Raw genomic sequence first — 22,022 nt, 5'->3', positions numbered from 1 at the left:
ATTTTTCAAATTTAAAAGTTTTTTGAATTCAAAAGATCCATCATTTGACCATTGAAGAGTAGGATCTCCATTTTTATATTTATTTCAATAGTCACTGAATCCAATGACCCTTCTTAAGGAAAGACCAGGAGGTGACTTTCCAGGCTGAAAATAAATCTTTACCATGGATGCAAGAGGCATCCCTGGGGAGGGCACAGAATATGTAGGCCTCATGATCCAAAATGTTCACTCCCCAAAACAGTCAGAGAGATTAAAGACCTTTTTTGCACAGGTGGGAAGGATGATGTAGTGAAAATGGTGTCTCTGGTCTCTCACGAGAACATGGGACACCTCCAGTCACAGACCCACGAATCTGTGATAAAAGGCAAGTACTACTGGAATGAGATTTTTCCAGCACTAACAAGCAAAGAAGGTCAAGATGACAAAGGCCTTTACGGACTGGACCCTTTATGACAAACTACCCTGAGATCTTTGCACAGCTAGACAGAGAGTGCTCAGAACCCCAGACTATTTGACTGACCACTGAGGTGCACTCTGGCAAATGCACCTTCTGGATGGTGGAGACCAAGGAGAATAGTCTCACTGGTCAAAAACCCAAGTTCTCAGGACATAGAACAAGATGGAAGCAAAAGCCTCATCGGTTTGTGTTTTTTATATGCACAATAACAGTTTTAGCTATGGTTTAGGTCTCTTGGAGCCAAACTAACACCTAGGAGGGATGTGCTATAGGCTTGGGGACTGTGTGTGTTTTACAGAGTACTTCATTGCATTGACATTTCCTTGAGGTCGGCGGGTGACCTCTTGTCATCTACCCTGTTCTGTGACCAACTTACACTATCACGGGAGTCTTCTTGAGGAGGTGAGCACACTAATGGCTCTTAACTGCATGACCCATGCCCACCAATATTGCAGCCTTTTGGCTTCCAAGATATCCCTTAGCAACAGCTTTTACCTCATGTGCATATGAACATACAGGAATGTTTGTCTCAATAGATGCTGGTCTGATGAGACTGTAAACTCACCAGCCTGTGGGGCTCACCCAGGCAACAGGCTTATAGGGCCTATGCCACCATCCTGCCCTATGGTATTTCCTTCTTATGACATATGACATGAAATGCAGAGACAAAAAAGAAAAAAAACAGTGACCATCTCTGGGAGGAAAAGGATCAATAAAGACGAGAGTACTCCATCAAATTTACCAGAGTCAATAAAAAGCACAAGAAACTAATTTCCCAAATACTTTCTCCTGCCAACCTAAATCTAGAAAGAGAGAAAAAAATTCTCACCACTTGCTTCCACCAGACCACACAGATAGAGATTCAGGGAGGCTGACGTGGTCAGAAATCTTACCTCTTGCCTGCCTTCATCAGGCAACCCAGGATCTCCTAAATGTGATCACCCTGGGGAGAAATCAGTCCTTCCAGCCAAAGAAGGCAGCTTGCCAGCCAGTGGGGATCCTGCCAGCTATGCCAAAATTTTAGGGGAAGAGGGAGAATTCCCCACCTTTTCCCCTTCTTCTTCTTATGGCTGGTCAAAGAATTAAAAATGACATAAGGCAGGTTAGCAGGAGAAAAACAAAGTTTAATACGTGTACATGGGGAATTCACATAAGCATGAAGAATTCCAAAGACAGACAAAATGAGGTATATATGTCTTTCTGAACTAAGAAGAGGGAGATAGAGGTCTGAGACTTCAAAGGGGGAGAAAGCAACTTACAGGAAGAGGAAAAGAGTTCATATTTGGTAAGCAAATGTTTGCTGGGCCATCTATACACAATGGGACCCAAAAGAGATCTTTTAATAAAATGGTCCTTATCCTTGCTAGATGCCTTCCTGCCTACCTCCTCTTACCTAGAGTTATATATGGTAACAGCTCCTTCCTGGGACAGGCCCTTCTATCTTAAACTCTTTTAGGCAATTTGGGTATGGTCCAATGTTCTTCCAGAGTCTTCTGATCCTTGATTGTCTTCCGCTTGAAATAATCCATATACTAGAGTTGCACATCTTGGGGAAGCATGCCCTGGACCCCATCAGTTCCCTCCTCTGAAACTTCCCTGGAAGGTTTGTTACTGAGCAATGGGCTTGCTCTGCTCACCACAATCTGAGCCAATTAATCACAACAAGTTAGGGATGGAGAAAGGAAGCTTTAATTCAACTAGCCAGCATAATCAGAAGATGGGCGACTAATGTCTCAAAAAGCCCATTTTCAAGAATTACAGAATCTTGATGTAGTCATATAGGGAAAATGAGCGGTAAGGAGCGAATTTAGAAATGTCAGCCTTTGGGCCGGCCCCGTGGCTTAGCAGTTAAGTGTGCGTGCTCCACTACTGGCGGCGCGGGTTCGGATCCCTGGCACGCACTGACGCACCACTTCTCCGGCCATGCTGAGGCCATGTCCCACATACAGCAACTAGAAGGATGTGCAGCTATGACATACAACTATCTACTGGGGCTTTGGGGAAAAAAACAATAAAAGGAGGAGGACTGCCAATAGATGTTAGCTCAGAGCTGGTCTTCCTCAGCAAAAAGAGGAGGATTAGCATGGATGTTAGCTCAGGGCTGATCTTCCTCACAAAAAAAAAAAAGAAAGAAATGTCAGCCTTCAGGCATGATGGACTCCAGGGTCTTTCATTGTTCTTTTCTTCTGTCAGTGATGATGAATATCTTGTAGGTGTGTTTCCTGCCTGTGGTCAGACTGTTCCTGGAGAGAAACTCATAGAAAAAAGTTTAATTTATCAAGCTATAGGGGAGTACATATGTAAGCAGAGGCCACAAATCAGGAGAGCATGTGACTTCTTTTAGAGTATGTGCAGAGCAGCAAGTAGTCACACAGAGGAGGAGATGGGCCATTTAGTGTAATAAGATCGCCTCACTTTTGCTTACTTACAATTTGTAACCCGTAATCTTATGGTCAAGGGGGAGACAGAGTGTCATAATTCCTCTAGCTATTTCCTGCTGAATCAGGACATCATAGGGGGACCATAGCATGGAAAAGGGTTACTTTCTTTTTGACTATGAGAAGAAAGGTTAGATAGAAGAGATCAAAGTTCTCTTTTAAAGACCTGTTTTGGCTCTGCAAGGGGCTCTGCCACCCACTTATCTCTCGATACAGGTGGGATACGTTCCTGTGATTTTGGGGCTGCCTTGATCTGGCGTGATGTATCCAGGGTTTCACGCCTGCAAGTTTTTTGTATGAGTGAGTGGTGAGAAGAATCTCAAAGGGGCCCATCCATTTGGGTGACAACTGGTTTTTGGGTCCCTGGTCTTTCCAAGTTTTCAGCGAAACATGATCACCAGGTTGGAAGGCATGTAGAGGAAAGTCAGACGGCTATGCAGACCTATGAGAAGCAAACTCAGGGATAGAAGTTAATACAGAGCTTAATGATTTGACAAAATTAGCAATCATAACATTTCTTAAAAAGTCCAGAGATTCAGTCCCAGGGGAAGATGCCTGAAAGGATCTCCCATATAGAATTTCAAAAGGACTCAATTTAAGTCCACTTCAGGGAGCTACTTTAACCCACAGCAGGGCAAGGGAGAGCGCCTTAACCCAAGTTGTATTTCCTGACAGATTTTGGCAATGGTTTTCTTTAAGGTGTGATTCATTTTCTCTATCTTTCTAGTTGATTGAGGTTTCTAAGCTGAGTGTAGTAACCATTGGATGGCTAAGCTTCTGGACACATGTTGGGTTATTCAGGAGACAAAAGCTGGTCTGTCATTACTCTGCAATGTATTAGGCAGACCAAACCTAGGGATGATTTCTTTTAGCAACATGTGGGTGACCTCTGATGTTTTCTCAGTCTGACTGGGAAAGGCTTCTACCCACCCGGTGAAGGTGTCCACAAGCACCTGAAATTCCCAGTTGTCTGGGGTATCTGGGTAAAGTCTATTTGCCAGTCTACAGTAGGCTAATATTCTCTATATTGGGTGCCCAGATGTGGAGGATCGGAAGCAGTCTTGGGATTGTTCTTTGCACAGAATATGCGATTTTTAGTCACCTGTTGTGTAGTCTTTTGTAAGTGAGGCCCTATGATGTACTTCTGGACCCATTAGAGGGTAGCATCTCTTCCATAATGGGTGCTCTCATGTAGTTGTCTCAAAATAGGATATAAGAGGGCCTCAGGTATTAGAATCACCCCGCAGGCATCCCCTTTCCAGGCTGCTGGGTGTTCAATGTCATATCCCCATTCTTTAGCCCGTTCTTTATCCTTTTCAGAATATATCGGCTTGCAGACAGTAAAGTTTATCTGTGGCAGGAGGGAGCCCATCATAGCAGGGGTGTGTGTCTTGGCAGCCCATTTGGCCACTTGATCAACCAGTCTGTTTCCTTGGGCAACAGGGGTGTTGTCCCTCTGGTGGCCAGGGCAATGCGTGATAGCTACCTGAGCAGGCTCATCAATAGCATCAAGCAGTTTTAAGACTTTAGGGCCATGTCTGATTTCCTTTTTCCCTGCTGTTGAGTCCCCTTTCTTTCCTGATTGCCCCATAAGCATAACTATGGCAAAGGCATAACTGGAATCTGTGTATATATTTACTTTTTTTTTCCTTGAGCTAGATGTAGAGCCCAAGTGAGGGTGATGATTTCCGCCTTTTGAGCCAATGTCACTGGGGGTGAGGCTTAGTCTCTAAAGTCTTTCGTAAAGTTATGACCTCATACTCCATGAGTCTCTTACCTTGATCCATGAAGCTGTTGCCCCCTGTGAATAGTTCCAAGTCTGGTTCTTCCAGCAGACAGTCCAACAAATCAGGTTGGCTAGAATACACTGTCTCCATAACTTGTAATCAGTCCTGTTCTAAGGCTTCTGATGTCTCATTAGGGATCAAGGTGGCTGGGCCAAAAGGATGGTCTGGTATTTGCCCATCCTTCCTGAAGTGAGCCAGTATCTCCCTTTTGGTTCCAATAATGTTAGTACTTGATGTGGCACATATACCATGGTGGGTTGGCTCTGGGTGAATTTCTCAGCTTCCTGTAGGATGTTGCAGACAGCAGCCACTGCCTGAGGTGGGGGCAGCTAGCCCTTGGCAGTCTGATCCAATTGTTTGGAAAAATGAGCCACCGGATGGGGAGTCATGCCCAGTTTTTGAGTTAAAACCCCCAAGCTTATTCCCTGCCTTTTATGTACATATAGGCTGAAGGGCTTGTCCAAGTTAGGAAGCCCCAAGGCTGGGGCTGAAATTAACTTTGTCAAATGGTACCAATGGTCCACCTGACACTCCTTTGTCTATTCTAGTAGCTCCCAGTCTAGCCATTTTAGAGCCTCATAGAGGGGTTTTACTATGAGACCATAGTTAGGAATCCAGATCTGACAGAAACCAGTCATGCCCAAGAATCCTCATAGGATGAGGGTGGTGAGAGGGCTTAGGCATGCTGTAGTTTTCTTTTGGTCTGTCAGCAGTTCCTTATGGCCTTTTGATGATGTAAATCCTAAATATGTAACTTTTTGTTTGCACATCTGTGCTTTCTTTTGTGAGACCTTGTGCCCACATTCAGCAAAATGATTTAAGGTCTTTATTGTGTTGGCCAGACACTGCTCATAAGTGGGGCTCACTATCAGCAAGTCATCCATCTGTAACAGCAATCCTTTTTGTAATTGTAAGTGGCTCAAGTCTTTAGCTAGGGCCTCCCCAAATAGTATGGGGCGGGGTTTGAAGCCCTGGGGGAGCACTGTCCAACAATACTTTTGAGTGGCCTGAGTGTCTGAGTCATGCCATTCAAAGGCAAAGAGTTGTTGTGATTCTTCTGTTGAGTGGTATGCAGAAGAATGCATCCTTTAAGTCCCCAAACTGAAAACAAGCCATATTCACCCAGAATGTTGGTTAGCAAGGTGTAAGGGCTGGGCACCACAGGGTGCAGGTCCTGAACCACCTCATTTATGGCACGAAGGTCCTGAACAAACTGATATTCCTCTGAATTGGGCTTTTTTTTTTTTGACTGGGAGAATAGGCTTATTATATGGTGACTGGCAAGGTCTGATTAATCCTGCCATCAGGAATTTCTGCAGCACTGGCTGAATGCCCTTCTGAGCCTCCTGTTTCAAGTTAGGCTTTATCTTTTGGGTTTTCAAGGGTATATGTATCGGTTGAACATTCTTTGTTTTCCCAGGCTTCCCATCTCCCCACACATCCTGTCTTACCTCCTTGAGAGTCTCCGGTGGCAGTGGGTCTGGCAGTGGTGTTTGAACACCTAGCAGGGCCATCTGGAACCATAAGGATTGTTCCAGCAGCAGTTGTACCTTTAGCTGGCCTGGAGCAAAAGTCACTTGAACATTCAGTTTACATTGAAGGTCTCATCCCAGGAGGGGAACAGGGCATTTAGGCATATATATAAAAAAGTCTGTATATCTGCCCATGTGGGGTGACAGGTGGAAAAGATGGAGGAAAACAAATCAGTCATCCTATGAGGGTCCTCTCCATATGGTGGGTTATTATTTTTCCAGTTAAAAAGATACAAGGTAGAGAAAGGAGAGTGCATCCAAACAAAGCTGGCCAGCTGCTCTTGTCCATTTACGCCATGAGACATTGTCACAGCAGAAATTGCCCCGCTCTGAGAAGGGCCCCCTGACCGAATTGTGCCCTTTGCTAGGCTTGAGAATGAGAAAGTCCCTCTCTTACACCTGGAAATCCATCAGGTCATCTCCCCTTGGGCAAGCAGTGGACCTGGGAAAAGGGGAGGAGGAGGAGGAGCTGGGGCTGCTGTTGGTGGATTCAGGGCCTGTAGGACCATTAAATCCTCATCCTCCTTTTTCCCCTCCTTCATGACAGAAGGTCTTTGTACCATTAGGTGACTCCTTGGTCCATTGCCCCCCTTCGTGATCTAGATATAGCAGCATAAAGGCTTGAACCTAGGTGATTTCCTCTTCCTTTCCTTCCTTATTGCAGAACAATTCTAGCTGTAAAATGGTGTCATAATTAAGCGACCCTTTTGAGGACCACTTTTCTCCTGAGCCCACTGTATACTGGGGCCAGGCTACATTACAGTAAAAGATCATGCTTTTCCTTGTCATGGGCTCATAACTGAAATCAGCCCAATTGGCCAGTATGCACCCAGGTGGGCTTTTTTCTTGGGATGGATGGTGTGGTGCCCATGGCGATAAAGCTTGTGTCCAACAATTAACAGACTGGGAGAAGGGTGCAGGACTTGACTCCGAGCATCCAGATAGCTATAGGACTTATCCAAATCCCATTCTGCCCGAGCATACAGTTCTCCCACCAGTGCTAAACAAGCCAAAGAAGCAAAAGGTAATCGTTTAAGGTGGGGTAAAGATCTAATTTCCCAACAATGGTGTGGGAGGTCAGATGCCTAACAGAAAGTTTTTAAATCTTCTATTTTGCAGAAAGTCCAAGTCCAGCTTACTTTAAGACCAAACCTAACTTCCACACAATTGATGGCAAAGAAGATGCCAGATAAGACAAAGACGGGGCAAAGATGGTCAGGCTGTGCTTTCACAGCTTCTTCCCAAGGGTTAACACACAAACAGCAGTGACTGCATTGAGGCATACAATTTCGGCTTGACACTCTGCAGAAAATGTCCCCACAGATGATGTAGCAAGCACTGGAATTGTGCTGCAGGGTTCTGACAGAGAAAAACTGGTGCACAGACTAGTAGAATGACACATACATTCAGGAGAACAGAACAAGCAGGCGTGCACACCACTGAGAAACCAGAGACTAGTCTTCCAGGTAATATGCTAGGCAGTCTGTACTTTCCTTTATCCCTCAATAATGGCCCCTAAACCAGATGGACCTTGGCCTGACTAAGGCCCCCAGACGAGGAAAAAGGAATATAGCACCCGGGAGTGCACTCCGGGATGACTCCCCTAGCTGCAGACACAAGCTCATCAGCTTACAAACCAGTCCTTCATTTCCTGATCACTGAAGCATTAGAGGCAGTCAGCAAGTGAAGAAGCCATCATGCGAATTGCCCCAGGAAAAAAAGCTGCCTGGCAGCTCCTGGGAAAGTCCAAAACCAGCTTCTTCCAAGTCGATTAGCCACAGGCAGAGGCTATGGTCCCATCTGGGGTGCCAGATTTGTTACCGAGCAATGGGTTCACTCTGCTCGCTGCAATCTGAGCCAATTAATCACGAGTTAGTCGAGAAAGGAAGCTTTAATACAATTAGCCAGCATAATTGGAAGATGGGTGACTAATGTCTCAAAAACCCATTTTCAAGAATTACAGAATTTTGAGATAGTTATATAGGGAAAATGGGCAGTAAGGAGGGGTTTTCCTTCAGGCATGATGGACTCCATGGTCTTTCACTGTTGTTTTCTTAGGTCAGTGATGATGAATATCTTGTAAGTGTGTTTCCTGCCTGCGGTCAACCTGTTCCTGGAGAGAAACTCATAGAACAAAGTTTTAATTTATCAAGCTATAGGGGAGTACATACGTAAGCAGAGACTGTAAATCAGCAGGGCACATGGATTATTTTAGAGTATGTGCAAAGCAGCAAGTAGTCACAGAGAGGAGGGGCTGGGGCCATTTAGCATAACAAGATGGCCTCACTTATGCTTACTTACAGGTTCACATATTAAAAGCTGAGTTGGTGACTGTGGAGAGAGAAAATGAGTTAGTAGCTGAGTGGTGAGAAATCTGCAAAAGGAGAAAAGAACATAGATTAGAATGAGGATGAACAAGCAGAAAGGAAGGGATCAGAACACATCTCCTCACACCCCATTAAACCAGTTCCCCAATCCCGGGAATAAGTCAGTCCCATAAAATGGGTGAGCTTCATTCATCTGATGGAAAAATGTATTAATTTATTATGGTGATCTGTGACTAGTGATCTTTGATTTTAGTATTGTAATTGTTATGGGTTGCCACAAACTGCGCCCATGTAAGACAGCAACTTAATTGATTAACGTTGTGTGTATTCTGACTGCTCCACTGACTGGCTATTCTCCTATCCTTTTCCCTCTCCTCAGGCTTCCCTATTCCCTGAGACATAACAATATTGAAATTAGGCCAATTAATAACCCTATGATGGCCTCTAAGTGTTCAAGTGAAAGGAAGACTCCCATGTCTCTCACTTTAAACCAAAACCTAAAAATGATTAAGCTTAGTGAGGAAGGCATGTCAAAAGCCCAGATAGGCCAAAAGGTAGGCCTCCTGTGCCAAACAGTTATCCAAGCTGTGAATGCAAAGGAAAAGTTCTGAAAGGAAATTAAGTGTCATTCCAGTGAACATAAGAATGATAAGAAAGCAAAACAGCCTTATTGCTGATATGCAGAAAATTTTAGTGGTCTGGATAGAAGATCAAACCAGCCACAACATTCCCTTAAGCCAAAGCCTAATCCAGAGAAGGCCCTAACTGTCTTCAATTCTAGGAAGGCTGAGAGAGGTGAGGAAGCTGCAGAATAAAAGATTGAAGCTAGCAGAAGTTGGTTCACGAAGTTTACGGAAAGAAGCCATCTCTATAACATAAAACTGGAAGGGGAAGCAGCAAGTTCTGATGTAGAAGCTGCAGCAAGTTATCCAGAAGATCTAGCTAAGATCATTAATGAAGGTGGCTGCTCTAAACAACAGATTTTCAATGTAGATGAAACAGCCTTACATTGGAGAAGATGCCATCTACGACTTTCATAGCTAGACAGAAGTCAATGCCTGGATTCAACACTTCAAAGGACAGGCTGACTCGCTTGTTAGGGGCTAATGCAGCTGGTGACTTGAAGTTGAAGCCAATGCTCATTTACCATTCTGAAAATCCCAGGGTCCTTAAGAATTGTGCTAAATCTACTCTGCCTGTGCCCCATAAATGGAACAAAGCCTGGATGACAGCACATCTGTTCACAACATGGTTTACTGAACATTTTAAGCACAATGTTGAGAAATACTGCTCAGAAAAAAAGACTCCTTTCAAAATATTACTCCTCATTGACAATGTACCTGGTCACCCAAGAGCTCTGATGCAGATGTACAATGAGATTGATGCTGTTTTCATGCCTGCTAACACAACCTCCTTTCTGCAGGAACTGGGCAGTCATTTTGATCATAGATCAAGGAGTAATTTTGACTTTCAAGTCTTATTATTTAAGAAATATATTTCATAAGGCTACAGCTGCCATAAACAGTGATTCCTCTGATGGAACTGGGCAAAGTAAATTGAAAACCTTCTGGAAAGAATTCACTGCTGTAGATGCCCTTAAGAACATTTGTTATTCATGGAAAGAATACAAAATATCATCATTAACAGAAGTTTAGAAGAAGTTGATTCCAACCCTCCTGGATGACTTTGAAGGGTTTAAGACTTCGGTGAAGGAAGTAACTGTGGATGAGATAGAAATAGCAAGAGAACTAGAATTAGAAGTGGAGCCTGAAGATATGGCTGAATTGCTGCAATCTCATGATAAAAACTCTCACGGGGGCCAGCCCCGGGGCTTGGTGGTTAAGTGCTCGCTCTCCACTGCTGGCGGCCTGGGTTCGGATCCCGGGCGCAAACCGACGCACTGCTTCTCCGGCCATGCTGAGGCGGCGTCCCACATACAGCAACTGGAAGAATGTGCAACTACGACATACAACTATCTACTGGGGCTTTGGGGGAAAAAAGGGAGGAGGGTTGGCAATAGATGTTAGCTCAGAGCCCGTCTTCCTCAGCAAAAAGAGGAGGATTGGCATGGATGTTAGCTCAGGGCTGATCTTCCTCACACACACACAAAAAAAACTCTCACGGATGAGGAGTTGCTTCTTATGGATGAGCAAAGAAAGTGGTTTCTTAAGATGGAATCTACTCCTGGGGAAGATGCTGTGAAGATTGTTAAAATGACAATGAAGAATTTAGAATATTACATAAGCTTACTTATGCAATAAACTAAGTTACAGGTTTTGAGAGGACTGACTTCAATATTGAAAGAAGTTCTACTGTGGGTATAAATGCTATCAAACAGTATCACATGACACAGAGAAATCGTTCATGAAAGGAAGAGTCAAATGATGCAGGAAACTTCACTGTTGGCTTATTTTAAAAAATTGCCACAGCCACCCCAACTTTCAGCAACCACCACCCTGATCAGTCAGCAGCCATCAACATCGAGGCAAGACCCTCCTCCAGCAAAAAGATTACAACGCGCTGAAAGATCAGATGATGGTTGGCATTCTTTTAACAATAAAGCAGTTTTTAATTAATGCATATGCATTCTTTTTTCAGACATAATGCTATTGCACACTTAATAGACTATAGTATAGTGTAAAGATAACTTTTATATGCACTAGGAAACCAAAAAATTCATCTGACACACTTTATTATGACATTCATTTTGTTGCAGTGGTCTGGAACCGAACCCACGATATTTCCAAGCTATGACTGTATAGTTTCAGCTCTTAGATTTAGGTCTCTGATCCATTTTGAGTTAATAATGTGTGTGGTGTGAGGTAGGAGTCTGACTTCATTCATTGGCATGTGGATATCTAGTTGCTGCAGCACAGTGTGTTGAAAAGACTATTGTTTCCTCCATTGAATTGTTTTGGCACTCTTGTCAAAAATCAACTGGACATCAAGAGAATGAGAAGACAAAGCATAGACTAGGAGAAAATATTTGTAAAAGATATATCTGATACAGAATTTTTATCCAAAATATACAAAGAAATCTTAAAAATCAACAATAAGAAAACCAACAACCCAATGAAAAATAGGCAAAAGATCTGAACAGACACCTCACCAAAGAAGATATACAGTTGGCAAATCAGCCAATGAAAAGATGCTCCACATCATATGTTATTAGGGAACTGCAAATTAAAGCAACGAGATACCACTACACAACCTGTTAGAATGGTGAAAATCCAATACACTGACAGCACCAAATGTTGCTGAGGATGCAGAGCAACAGGAACGATCCATCATTGCTGGTGGGAATGCAACGTGGCACACGCATTTTGGAAGTCAGTTTGGCAGTTTCTTACAAAAGTAAACATACTTTTACCACATGATTCAGCAACCACATCCCTTGGTATTTGCCCAAATGAGTTGAAAACTTATGTTCACACAAAAACCTGCACATAGATGTTTACAGTAGCTTCATTCATACATAATTGCCAAAACTTGGAAGCAACCATGATGTCCTTCAGTAGGCGAATGGATAAAATGTGATATGTCCAGACAGAAATATTACTCCACACCAAAAAGAAAGGAGATATCAAGCCATGAAAAGACATAAGACAACCTAAATGCATAGGACTAAGTGAAAAAGGCCAGTCTGAAAAGGCTAAATACTGTATGATTCCAACTATATTGCATTCTAGAAAGGCAAAACTGTGGAGACAGTGAAAAGATCAGCAGTTGCCAGACGTCAGTGGGGAGGGAGGGATGAATAGGTGAAGATGGGATGAATTTTAGGGCATACTGTAACAGTGTGTACAAGTCATTATACATTTGTGAAAACCCATGGAATGTACACCACCAAGAGTGAGTCCTAATGTAGACTATGGACTTGAGGTGATAATGACATGTCAATGTAGGTTCATCAATTGTAACAAATGTACCAATCTGGTTAGGGATGTTGATAGTCAGGGAGGCTGTGCATGTGAGTGGCTGGGGTATATGGGAACTCCACCTTCTGCTCAATTATGTTGTGAACCTAAAACTGCTCTAAAAAATAAAGTGTATTTTTTTTTTTTTTTTTTTTTTTTTTTTTTTGTGAGGAGATCAGCCCTGAGCTAACATCCGCCAATCCTCCTCCTTTTTTGCTGAGGAAGACGGCCCTGGGCTAACATCGGTGCCTATCTTCCTCTACTTTATATGGGACGCCGCCACAGCATGGCTTACCAAGCAGTGCGTCGGTGCGCGCCCGGGATCCGAACCAGCAAACCCCGGGCCGCTGCAGCGGAGCGCGCGCACTTAACCGCTTGCGCCACCGGGCCGGCCCCTAAAGTGTATTTTTTAAAAACTTAATTGGCCATAAATTTAAATTGGCCATAAATTTTTAAAAATTAATTGCCCATATTTTTGGACTCTCAAGTCTATTCCATTGATCCATACGTCTATCCTTATGTCAGTAACACACTGTCTTGATTCCTGTAGCTTTGTAGTCAGTTTAGAAAACAGAATGTGTAAGTCCTCAAACTTTGCTCTTCATCAAAATTGTTTTGGCTATTCTGGGTCCCTCCCCTCTCCACGTGAACTTTAGGGTCAGCTTGATAATTTCTGCAGAATAGACAGTTGAGATTTTGATAGGGATTGCACTGAATTTGCAGACGAATTAAGGGAGTACTGCCATCGTGACAATATTAAGTTATCTAGTCCATGAACGTGGGATGTCTTCCCACTTATTTAGGTCTTCTTTTACTTTTTTCAAAGATATTTAGTAGTTTTCAGTTTAGTAGTAGTAGATATTCCTGCACAAGTCTTGCATTTCTTTTGTTAAATTTATTTAAGTATGTTTATACAATAATTTATTCTTTTTGATGCTATGTAGACAGAATTGTTTTCTTAATTTCATTTCTGGATAGTTCATTGCTAGTGTATAGAAATACAATTGATTGTTGTATGTTAATCTTGTACTCTGCACCTTTGCTGAACTTGCTTATTAGTTCTAATATTTTCTATTTGGATGCCTTAGGATTTTCTCTACATAAGATCATGTCATCTGAGGCTGGAGATAGTTTTACTTCTTCCTGTCTAATCTGGATTCCTTTTATTTCATGTTCTCACCTAATTGCCATGGCCAGAGCCTCCAGTAAAATGTTGAAGACAGGTGGCAAGAAAGGACATCCTGATGCTGTTCCTGATCAAAGGGAAAGCCTTCTGTCTCTCACCATGGAGTACAGTAGCTCCTGGTTTTTTGTAGATGGTCTTTGTCAGTTTGAGGGCGGTCCCTTCTATTCTAGGTTTGTTGACTTTTTTTTTCTGTGTCTGTTGAGAAGATTATGTGCTTTTGTCCTTTATTCTATTAGTATGGCATATTACATTCACTGATTTCCATAAGTTAAATCAATCTTGCATTCCTGGGATAAATCCCACTTGGTTGTTTTTACATGTCACTGGATTTAATTTGCTGGTTTAGTTGAGCAATTATGCATCTATATCCATAAAAGATATCGGTCTGTAGTTTTCCTTCCTTGTGATGTCTTTCTTGGGTTTAGTGTCAGGGCAATCCCGGCTTTGTAGGATGAGGTGGGAAGTGTTCTCTTTTCTTCTTCTTGTACTTTTTGGTGCTTTCTCTTCACTGCATCTTCCTGGTGTTGCTCTGTGTAACTGCCTTGCTCACTGTGGTCCTGCACTTGGCCCAGCCATGGCCCTGGAAGTTTACAGTTCACTGCGTCAACCAGGCTTTGGCACAAATATCCATTGGATGTTGGTGCCTGTGGAGGGGTGTGGTGAGAGCCCCTCTCTGGGTAGATAAGAAGTCAGTGCTCTGAAACCCTGCACACCAGCTCTCAGGTGGTCATCGGTAAGGCCTTGGGGGAGCTCCTATTACAAAACTGCTCAGGCCTCTTGGTTGGAAATGCATTTTTCTGGATTTCCGTGAAGGCATTTCAGAACAGGAACATCTACTCAGTTATGTTTAGGCCCCACAGGAGCGAGGTAAGGGAGATGTCACCCCTGCAGGAAGTGGCAGCCCACCTGAGAAGTTCCTCAAGATGATATCAGCCAAATGTCTGGGGGCAAGGGGGCTGGCTAAGGCAGAGTGTTCTAAAAGTAGCACCATTTTGTCTGGAAGTGCACCTTTCTGTCACCAGCCCACTGAGGCAGACAGCCAGCAGGTCCCCCTAAAGTTCTATTCCACAAACCACATATAAACCTGACAACATGGAGAAAGTTCTGGAGGAAGAGGATATCTGTTTTGGTTTGCTTTGCTTGGATGGATTGTCATCATTTTGCTGTAAACAATTTCATACCCCTCTAGGCTTGACAGGTGCTCCTGGGCTAGGAGGGGCTGCCATCGGTGTGTGAGGCGCCCTAGGGGTACCCCAGGCTGGAGAGCTGGTAGTCGTCCCCAGGAGTCTGCTCGCCTCCTTTCAGGACACTGTCTGTAGCTAGAAGCTCAGAACAGCCAGCATGAGTTCTGCCAACTTACAGAACACTCCCCAAAGCCGGGCACTCCCTCATCAATGGATGAGGGTGGCTTCCCGCCATCCCCTTGTGCCGGGAGGTCAGGGACTGCCCAGGGCCTCTCAGCCAGATTCATACCCTCCTCTTACCAGAGTCTCGCCTGACGCTTGCAGCCCCCACAACTCCCAGTGTTGAGAGATATGGATGGTGCCCAGCTGGTGGAGTACATGTGTTAGGATGAGGGATCAAGGTGGGTGTCTGCAGCAGTGGAAAGCAGATGGGGTCCAGACATACCCCCCTAGACCTGGATCTTAACCTCCACCAGCCTCTAAGGCCACTCCGGTGACCTGGGCTAGTCACTTACCTGGTGGCCTGAGCTCCCTCATCTGTGAACTGGGTACAGTAATAGGGTTTTCCTAAAATCTGGTGAGCTCTGTCTTGACCGTGTGACGTGTGGGTAGGGTGGGCTGAGTGCCTGTGTGACCGTGAGGCAGGGCCCAGTGCCGGATCTGGTGCCCAGGGGTTAGGGCAGGCCCTGGGCACAGAGGGGCAGTGGTGGCGACAGCAGGAGAGTTGCAGCAAGTCATGCAGGGACTGACTCAGGCCAGAGAGGAGGCCAAGGTTAGGGTACCTGGGGACAGGGGCACAGTGGAACTTACTCTGGCCACAGCACCATGGCAGAGTATCTCCGTGCAGGGGTGGGGCCCGGGGCCCGTGGCCCACGGCCCAGGGGGACCCCACTCCTGGCGGTGTGCTGTGATAGGGGTGGGTGGTGAATGCCTCAGTCTGAGGCCAGGTGGCCACCTAGGCATAGCCCAGGGCCACGACATCACTCCTGTTCTGGGTCCTTGAGGCCTGACCCAGCTCTGGGGAAGCCTCAGGCTTCCACCCCGCTCTGGGATTCCAGACCACTGGAGGGGTTCCTAGCTGGGCTCCTTGGTGCTGCCCCCTCCACAACCTCAGGGCCCCTCCCAAACATGCCCAGATCTGGATCCACCAGGCTCCCTTGTTTGCCTGGAGAGCAGGCGAAAGGCATCCCCACGCTTCCCTGTGACCTCCTGCCCACCCTTCTGATGGGACCTGACGCCCTCCTCATCCAGCCCTGCAGCTAGCCAGTGGTTCCAGCCTTGGGTCCTCAGGGCAGGGTCAGAGCAAGGACTGAAAGCTGGTCAGGACCCATCTGGGAAGCCTGCCACTCCCCTCTGGCCCTCGTAGGTGCCGGCAGCTGGCTTGGTGCTCCTCTCAGCGGCCAACCATGGCCCGGGGACTGCCCAGCACTGCGAGCCTGGGCACTTCTGCCAGAAGCTGAACAGGCTGAAGACACTGGAGGAGTCCACCAGGGAAACACTGCCGCGACACCACCTGACCACGATGCACCTGACCCTGCTGGGTGTGGGGGCCATGGTGGGTGTGGGCCTCTATGTGTTCACAGGCATCGTGGCCAAGGAGATGGCTGGCCCTGCAGTGCTTGTGTCCTACAGCTTGGCTGCCATGGTCTCCCTGCTGGCAGCCCTATGCTATGCAGAGCTGGGGGCACGTGTATCTCACAGGGACTCTCCATACCTGCTCACCTACTTGTCCATGGGCGAGCTGTGGGCCTTCCTCATTGGCTGGATCATGCTTCTTCGGGGTCTCATTGGTGGCGCTGCTATGGCCCGGGTCTGGAGCAGCTACCTGGACACCATCTTCAGCCACTGCATCCGCAGCTTCACTGAGGCCCATGTGGGCATCTGGCAGGTGCCCCTCCTGGCCCAGTACCCAGACTTCTTGGCTGCTGGCATCATACTTTTGGCTTCCATATTCGTCTTCTGTGGAGCCCGCATCTCTTCCTGGATCAACCTCACCGTATTTGCCATCAACTTGGTCATCGTCCTCTTCATCATCATCCTGGGGTTTGTCCTGGCCCGCCTGCACAACTGGAGCACTGAGGAGGGCGGCTTTGCACCCTTTGGCTTCTCCGGCATCATGGCCGGCGCCGCCATCTGCTTCAACACCTTCATGGGCTTTGATGTCATTGTTGCCTTCAGCAAGGAGGCCCAGAACCCAAAGCGAGCTGTGCCTAAGGCCATCATCATCTCTCTCGGCCTTGTGGCTGGCATCTACATCCTTGTCTCTAGTGTGCTCACCCTCATGGTGCCCTGGTACAGCCTGGAGCCTTTCTGGGGACTCACTGATGCCTTCCACCAGCGGGGCTATAGCTGGGCGAGCTTCATCGTGGCAGCTGGTTCAATCTGCGGTAAGGGGCCCTTCTGGGCAAGGTGGGACAGACCAGGTCGGTGGGGCCCTGCCCTAAGCCTCCCACAGAGCACATCTCCATCTGTGCCTGTTTCCAGTTGCATAATGGGCCCACTGGGTCTGTCACCTAAACTGGGCTATCCCATTCCGGGGAGGTAGGGGGGAACAATCCTGCACCCCACATATACTCAGGGTCACTCTGAGAGCCCAAACTCATGCCCATTTTCCTGAAGGGCCACCCATGCCCTGACCCTAGCAGTGGTCCCTGGTGGGCCTGTCCACCACGCTGACCAGTCTCCCACCCTTTACCACAGCCATGATTACTGTCCTGCTCAGAATCCTCATTTTCCTGCCACGCGTGCTCCATGCCATGGCCGTCGATGGGCTCATCTTCCAGGTGTTTGCCCACATGCACACCCGAACACAGGTGCCCGTGGTGGGCATCCTGGTGTTTGGGGTCCTCATGGCTTTCCTGGCGCTGCTGCTGGATCCTGAGGCACTGCTCCAGTTCCACTCCATCAGCGCACTGCTGGTCTACACCTTCATGGCCACCAGCATCATCGTGCTACGCTTCCAAAAGTCCCCTCCATCCACTTCCTCGGGCCTGGTCAGCCCTGGCCCTGTTGCCAGGGAGTATGATGACTCATCAGGCCACACAGAACTGCTGGGTACAGAGCAGGCCTCAGCCCCTGAGCCCGGGCAGCTGCGACCAGCCCTGAGGCCCTACCTCGGCTTCCTGGGTGGATGCTGGCCTGGAGCTGTCGTAACTTGGGCACTGGGTATCCTGGTGGCCTCGGCCATCACTCTAGACTGCGTGCTAGTCTTTGGGGACTCCGCCCTGCACCTCCCGCTCTGGGGCTACATCCTGCTGCTCCTGCTCAGCTCCGTCATGTTTCTGCTCAGTCTCCTCGTTCTGGGGGCCCACCACCAACAGCGCCAGCAGGACACCTTCCAGGTACTTCCTCCAGCAGCACCCATCAATCACTCTCAGCCCAGCCAGCTCCCCTCACCCCTCCTCTGCTGTGGCAGGAGGTACCAGGGCTCACAGGGCAGGGGAGGCCGGTACCCCACTGCCCTCGTTCTCACAGAAAGTGGGCACTTGTCTTCAGAATCTCCAGAGGTGGAGAAGGCTCTGTGGACTTCCGAGAAATCAGGCCCTGGGCCAGCAGACCTTCCCACAGCCCAGGCTAGCCCTGCCCTTGCCCTCAGGTTCCCCTGATGCCCCTGACTCCAGCCCTGAGCATCCTCCTCAACATCTTCCTCATGCTGACTCTGAGCTCCCCAGCCTGGGCGTGCTTCTCCATTGGTCTGCTGATCGGTGAGTGGGGGCCAGCCTGGGACTCAGGTGGGCTGCAGGAGGAGGGCAAGCAGAGCAAGCAGGGCTGGGACCTGCCCCTTAGGCTTGTGCCACCCTTGCAGGATTCGCGGTGTATTTTGGCTACGGCATCTGGCACAGCAAGGAGAACCAGCGGGAGCGGCCGGGGTTGACTGCCACACGCAGCAGCCTGGAAGAGACAGTGCAGGCCCTGCAGCCCCCCAGCCAGACACCTGCCCAGGAGCCCAGACACACGGAGCAGCCTGCCAGTCCATGAGGACCACTGGGGGCCTGCCTGCCATCCCCTACCTCCTTGGCAGGCCGGAGGTGCTGGAAGCCCCTTCTACTGGGGGCAGCTCGGGTTTGCAGGCCTGCCCATGCTGGTGGTCCTCAGGAACTTAGCCCACGTGCTGAGCTTCAAGTCTTCTGGAGTGGGCTGCGGCCAGCATAGGTGTGGTGGACTCTGCCCAGCGCCTTCCAGTTTGTGACCAACTCCAGCTACCCGGGCAGGTGAAGTAGGGAGGGCAGGGAAGAGGCTCGCAGCCCCAGGGATCCACAATAATAAACGCTCAGCCAGCCATGTGGCCTGCTGCCATGTTCACTGCGGTGTTCTTCATGGCATTGAGTCCTCACCTGCTCCTGGGAACCAGATGACTGTCTCCAATCCACAGCAAAGTTGCTGAGGTTCTGTAAAGAGCAGGTGCCAGCCCTGGTACAGCCTGAGTCAGGGACATGGCCAGGCGTGGGTCCTGGGGTCCTGCCCTCAGGCCAGTGCTTTCTGCCCAGCTCAGAGAGGAACTACACACACGAGGCACAGAGAGGTCCCTGACAGGGCGGGGCCAGGCTCCCTCCCAGGCTTCCTCCATGTACCCTAGGGGCAGATACAGAGAGCACAGCCTGGATCCCAAGGAGGCCGCCTAGAAAGGGCAGTGGAGTTCCGGGGTTCCCTCGCTTTCCCAGGGCTCCTAGAGAGCAGGGAATCTGCCTGAGGCCTGCCCTGGGTATAGAGGCCCACGTGCCCGGGTACACGCATCTCTCAGGCACAGGCCCACGTGGCCCACACGGCTCCCCTGGGGGTGCATACCCACGCGCTGACTGAGGCACAGCTGGTTCCAAGCTCAGAGCTGCCCGCAGCTCTCCAGCTGCCTCTCTCCCTGCCCGCCCCTCAGGGCTTTGTGATAAAGGCTCAGGACGGTACACACGCGTGCAGGTGGGGGCACAAGCTCCTGGGCCTGCTCCAGGCACCTTCCAGCCCACGTGACGGCAGTGGGGCCCCATCCTTGCAGGTACCCAGGCCCACCCTGCAACCCCACTGGTCTCCACAAGGCCATGCTACGTCTACCATAGACGCCTCCCCCTCCCTGTTCCTGCCTGGAAGGACCACACAAGAAGCTGCTGGCTCTGGCAGCTTTACTCCTCGGCTCTCTGCAGCCTTGACCTCAGCTTTCTCGGGGCCCCAAGGACAACCAGGTACTTGTGACCCTGCTCCAATAGCCAGGCTCAGGGCCGTGTTCTCTCACCCTGGCCCCTCTGAACCCACCTCCCATGGACACAACTCTGGGGATTGAGAGGAGCAGGGACCCCAAGGCTTTGCTGAGGCTCCAGGTGCCAGATGATTCCAGATGCTGCCCAGCCTGAGCCTCACTCCTGGCCCTCCCCAACCTGGCCCACGTCACTCCACCAGCAAGCTGTCAACATGTCCCTGGTCACCAGGGACCAATGAGAAGGCAGCCCCTTGTGTCTCTGGGGTGGGTACCCCCAAATCCTTGCCGCTCCCTGGGACTGAGAGAGGGCTTGGCTCCTGCTGCCCCCATCCCTCCCCTCCTGACCGTGGTCCTGAGGGCATGGGGAAATTCTCCAGCAGGCAGGACTCAGGTTCCCTGGAGGATTCCAGAGCCAGAACCAGGCCAGCCTGCTGGAGGCTTCCATGTCCTTTGTTAAGGACATTCTTTCCAGCCCCTGGGCTCCACCTGGGGTCTTGGTCAGAGCGTGGTCCTTGTGTAGTTATCTTCGGCTAGGTGGGCAGCTGCCCAGACATGCTCTCAGGTGTGACCTCGAGTAGAGTGACATAATATCTAGATAGGCAGCCTCCCCACCCCATGGCTCCCGGCACGCTCGGTGAGCAGGCTCCAGGGCGTTGGGCTGGGGGTCACCGAGGAGACATACAGAAGGTCCCAAAAGACCCCAAACCCACCAACTCAGCCCCACCACCCTCCGCATCCCAGCCCGAGGGCTGCCACCACGAAGGGGCTGGCGCTCACAAGCTGAGCAGGTTTGGGCCCAAGAGGTGCCTGTGCCCTTGCCTGGGGTCCTAGGGAATCAGATCATCTGCCCACCGCACTCCTCACTCCATGGATGAGGCCCAGAGCTGGGAAGGGACCCGCCCTAGGAACCCGGCCCCAGAGCAGCTGAAACGACTCCTCTTGTCAGGCTTCCTTCTCCCTTGCCTTGGACTCTGGCTGCACAGACCCCGGGGCAGGGCTGCTGAGAGGGGAGGGGCTCTACTCTGAGGGAAGTGCTGGCAGGGTGAGGAAGGCTGGGCGCCAGGCAGGGCTAAGAGTCGACCACATCCAGTGTGGGGACAGCTGGTAAGCGAGGAGCTGCTGGGAACACTGCAGACAGACTGGGAGAGCGTTCTCCAGAACCAGACCCCACAGGAGCCCCACTGGACCTTTACCCTGTGTCGTGTTCCCCTGCAGGTCTCTAGACAAAAGTGGGTTTTCTAGTCACCAGGCAGCACCCTGCCGAGGCTGGAGTTGGGGTAGGGGCAGTCTGCCTGGAAACTGAAGGGTGGAATTCTCCTGCCACCCCTGCCCTGGTCCTGCTAGGCTTTCATGCCTCAGTCCCCAAGGTTGGGTCCCCACCCCTCCCAGTCCTGAACGCCGAACCAGCAGAAAGGCTACAGGCCTCAGGAATGTGCCAGAGGGTGGGTGCCAGGGCCACCCTGGAGACGGTGTCCAGCTCCCAGCAGCAGCAGTGGGGGCAGGTGCTAGGCTCCAAGGCACCTGGGCAGCCGGGTGTGGGGGTGGGAAGCCGGCTCTGTCTGCTCAGGGTTGGCTGTGCCCTTCAGGGCCTTTGCCTGCAGATGAGGACGGCAGGCCGCGGCTCCAGCCACCATCCTCCAAAGTGTGGCCCAGGGTCCCGGCAGGCCCGCAGCTCCCCTCCTCAGACTTGGTCCTCCAGGAGAAACGAGCTTCCCTGTCCACATAAACAGCAGCAGGTCACAGAAGGTGATCTGGGAGAGGCAGGGCAGACCCACGTCCTGACCCCCAACCTGCTGTCCTGTGGCCTCCTCAGCCTTCACCCCGAGACTCATGTCAGCACAGGGGCTCAGGTGCACACTTGGGGGGCACATGCTTGCTGGCAGCCAGAGGGAGCCACGTTGGCCAGACCCACCACACCCAGCCAAGCCGCTCTGGTGCCCAGAGTGAGGGTTGTGGGGATGAGCCCAAACTTCCCTGCCTCAGGGAGACCTGGGCTGAGCCTCTCCTGC

The 22,022-nt window shown here is 49.4% G+C and overlaps 1 protein-coding gene across 1 annotated transcript; it reads left to right on the top strand.

Annotated features, from left to right (window-relative positions):
* The first annotated feature begins 16,192 nt into the window (after positions 1-16,192).
* On the top strand, positions 16,193-18,844 carry LOC131398404 (cationic amino acid transporter 4-like). The gene is given in 5 exon segments (XM_058531910.1): positions 16,193-16,265; positions 16,268-17,215; positions 17,529-18,169; positions 18,424-18,532; positions 18,634-18,844. Coding segments are annotated over 5 exon segments (1,902 nt in total). The 5' UTR covers positions 16,193-16,234; the 3' UTR covers positions 18,807-18,844.
* Positions 18,845-22,022: the final 3,178 nt, after the last annotated feature.

Source organism: Diceros bicornis, chromosome 35 (assembly GCF_020826845.1).
Source record: "Diceros bicornis minor isolate mBicDic1 chromosome 35, mDicBic1.mat.cur, whole genome shotgun sequence".
NCBI classification, from domain to species: Eukaryota; Metazoa; Chordata; class Mammalia; order Perissodactyla; family Rhinocerotidae; genus Diceros; species Diceros bicornis.
The sequence above is the reverse complement of the archived record's forward strand: the minus strand, read 5'-3'. Positions and strand labels throughout refer to the sequence as shown.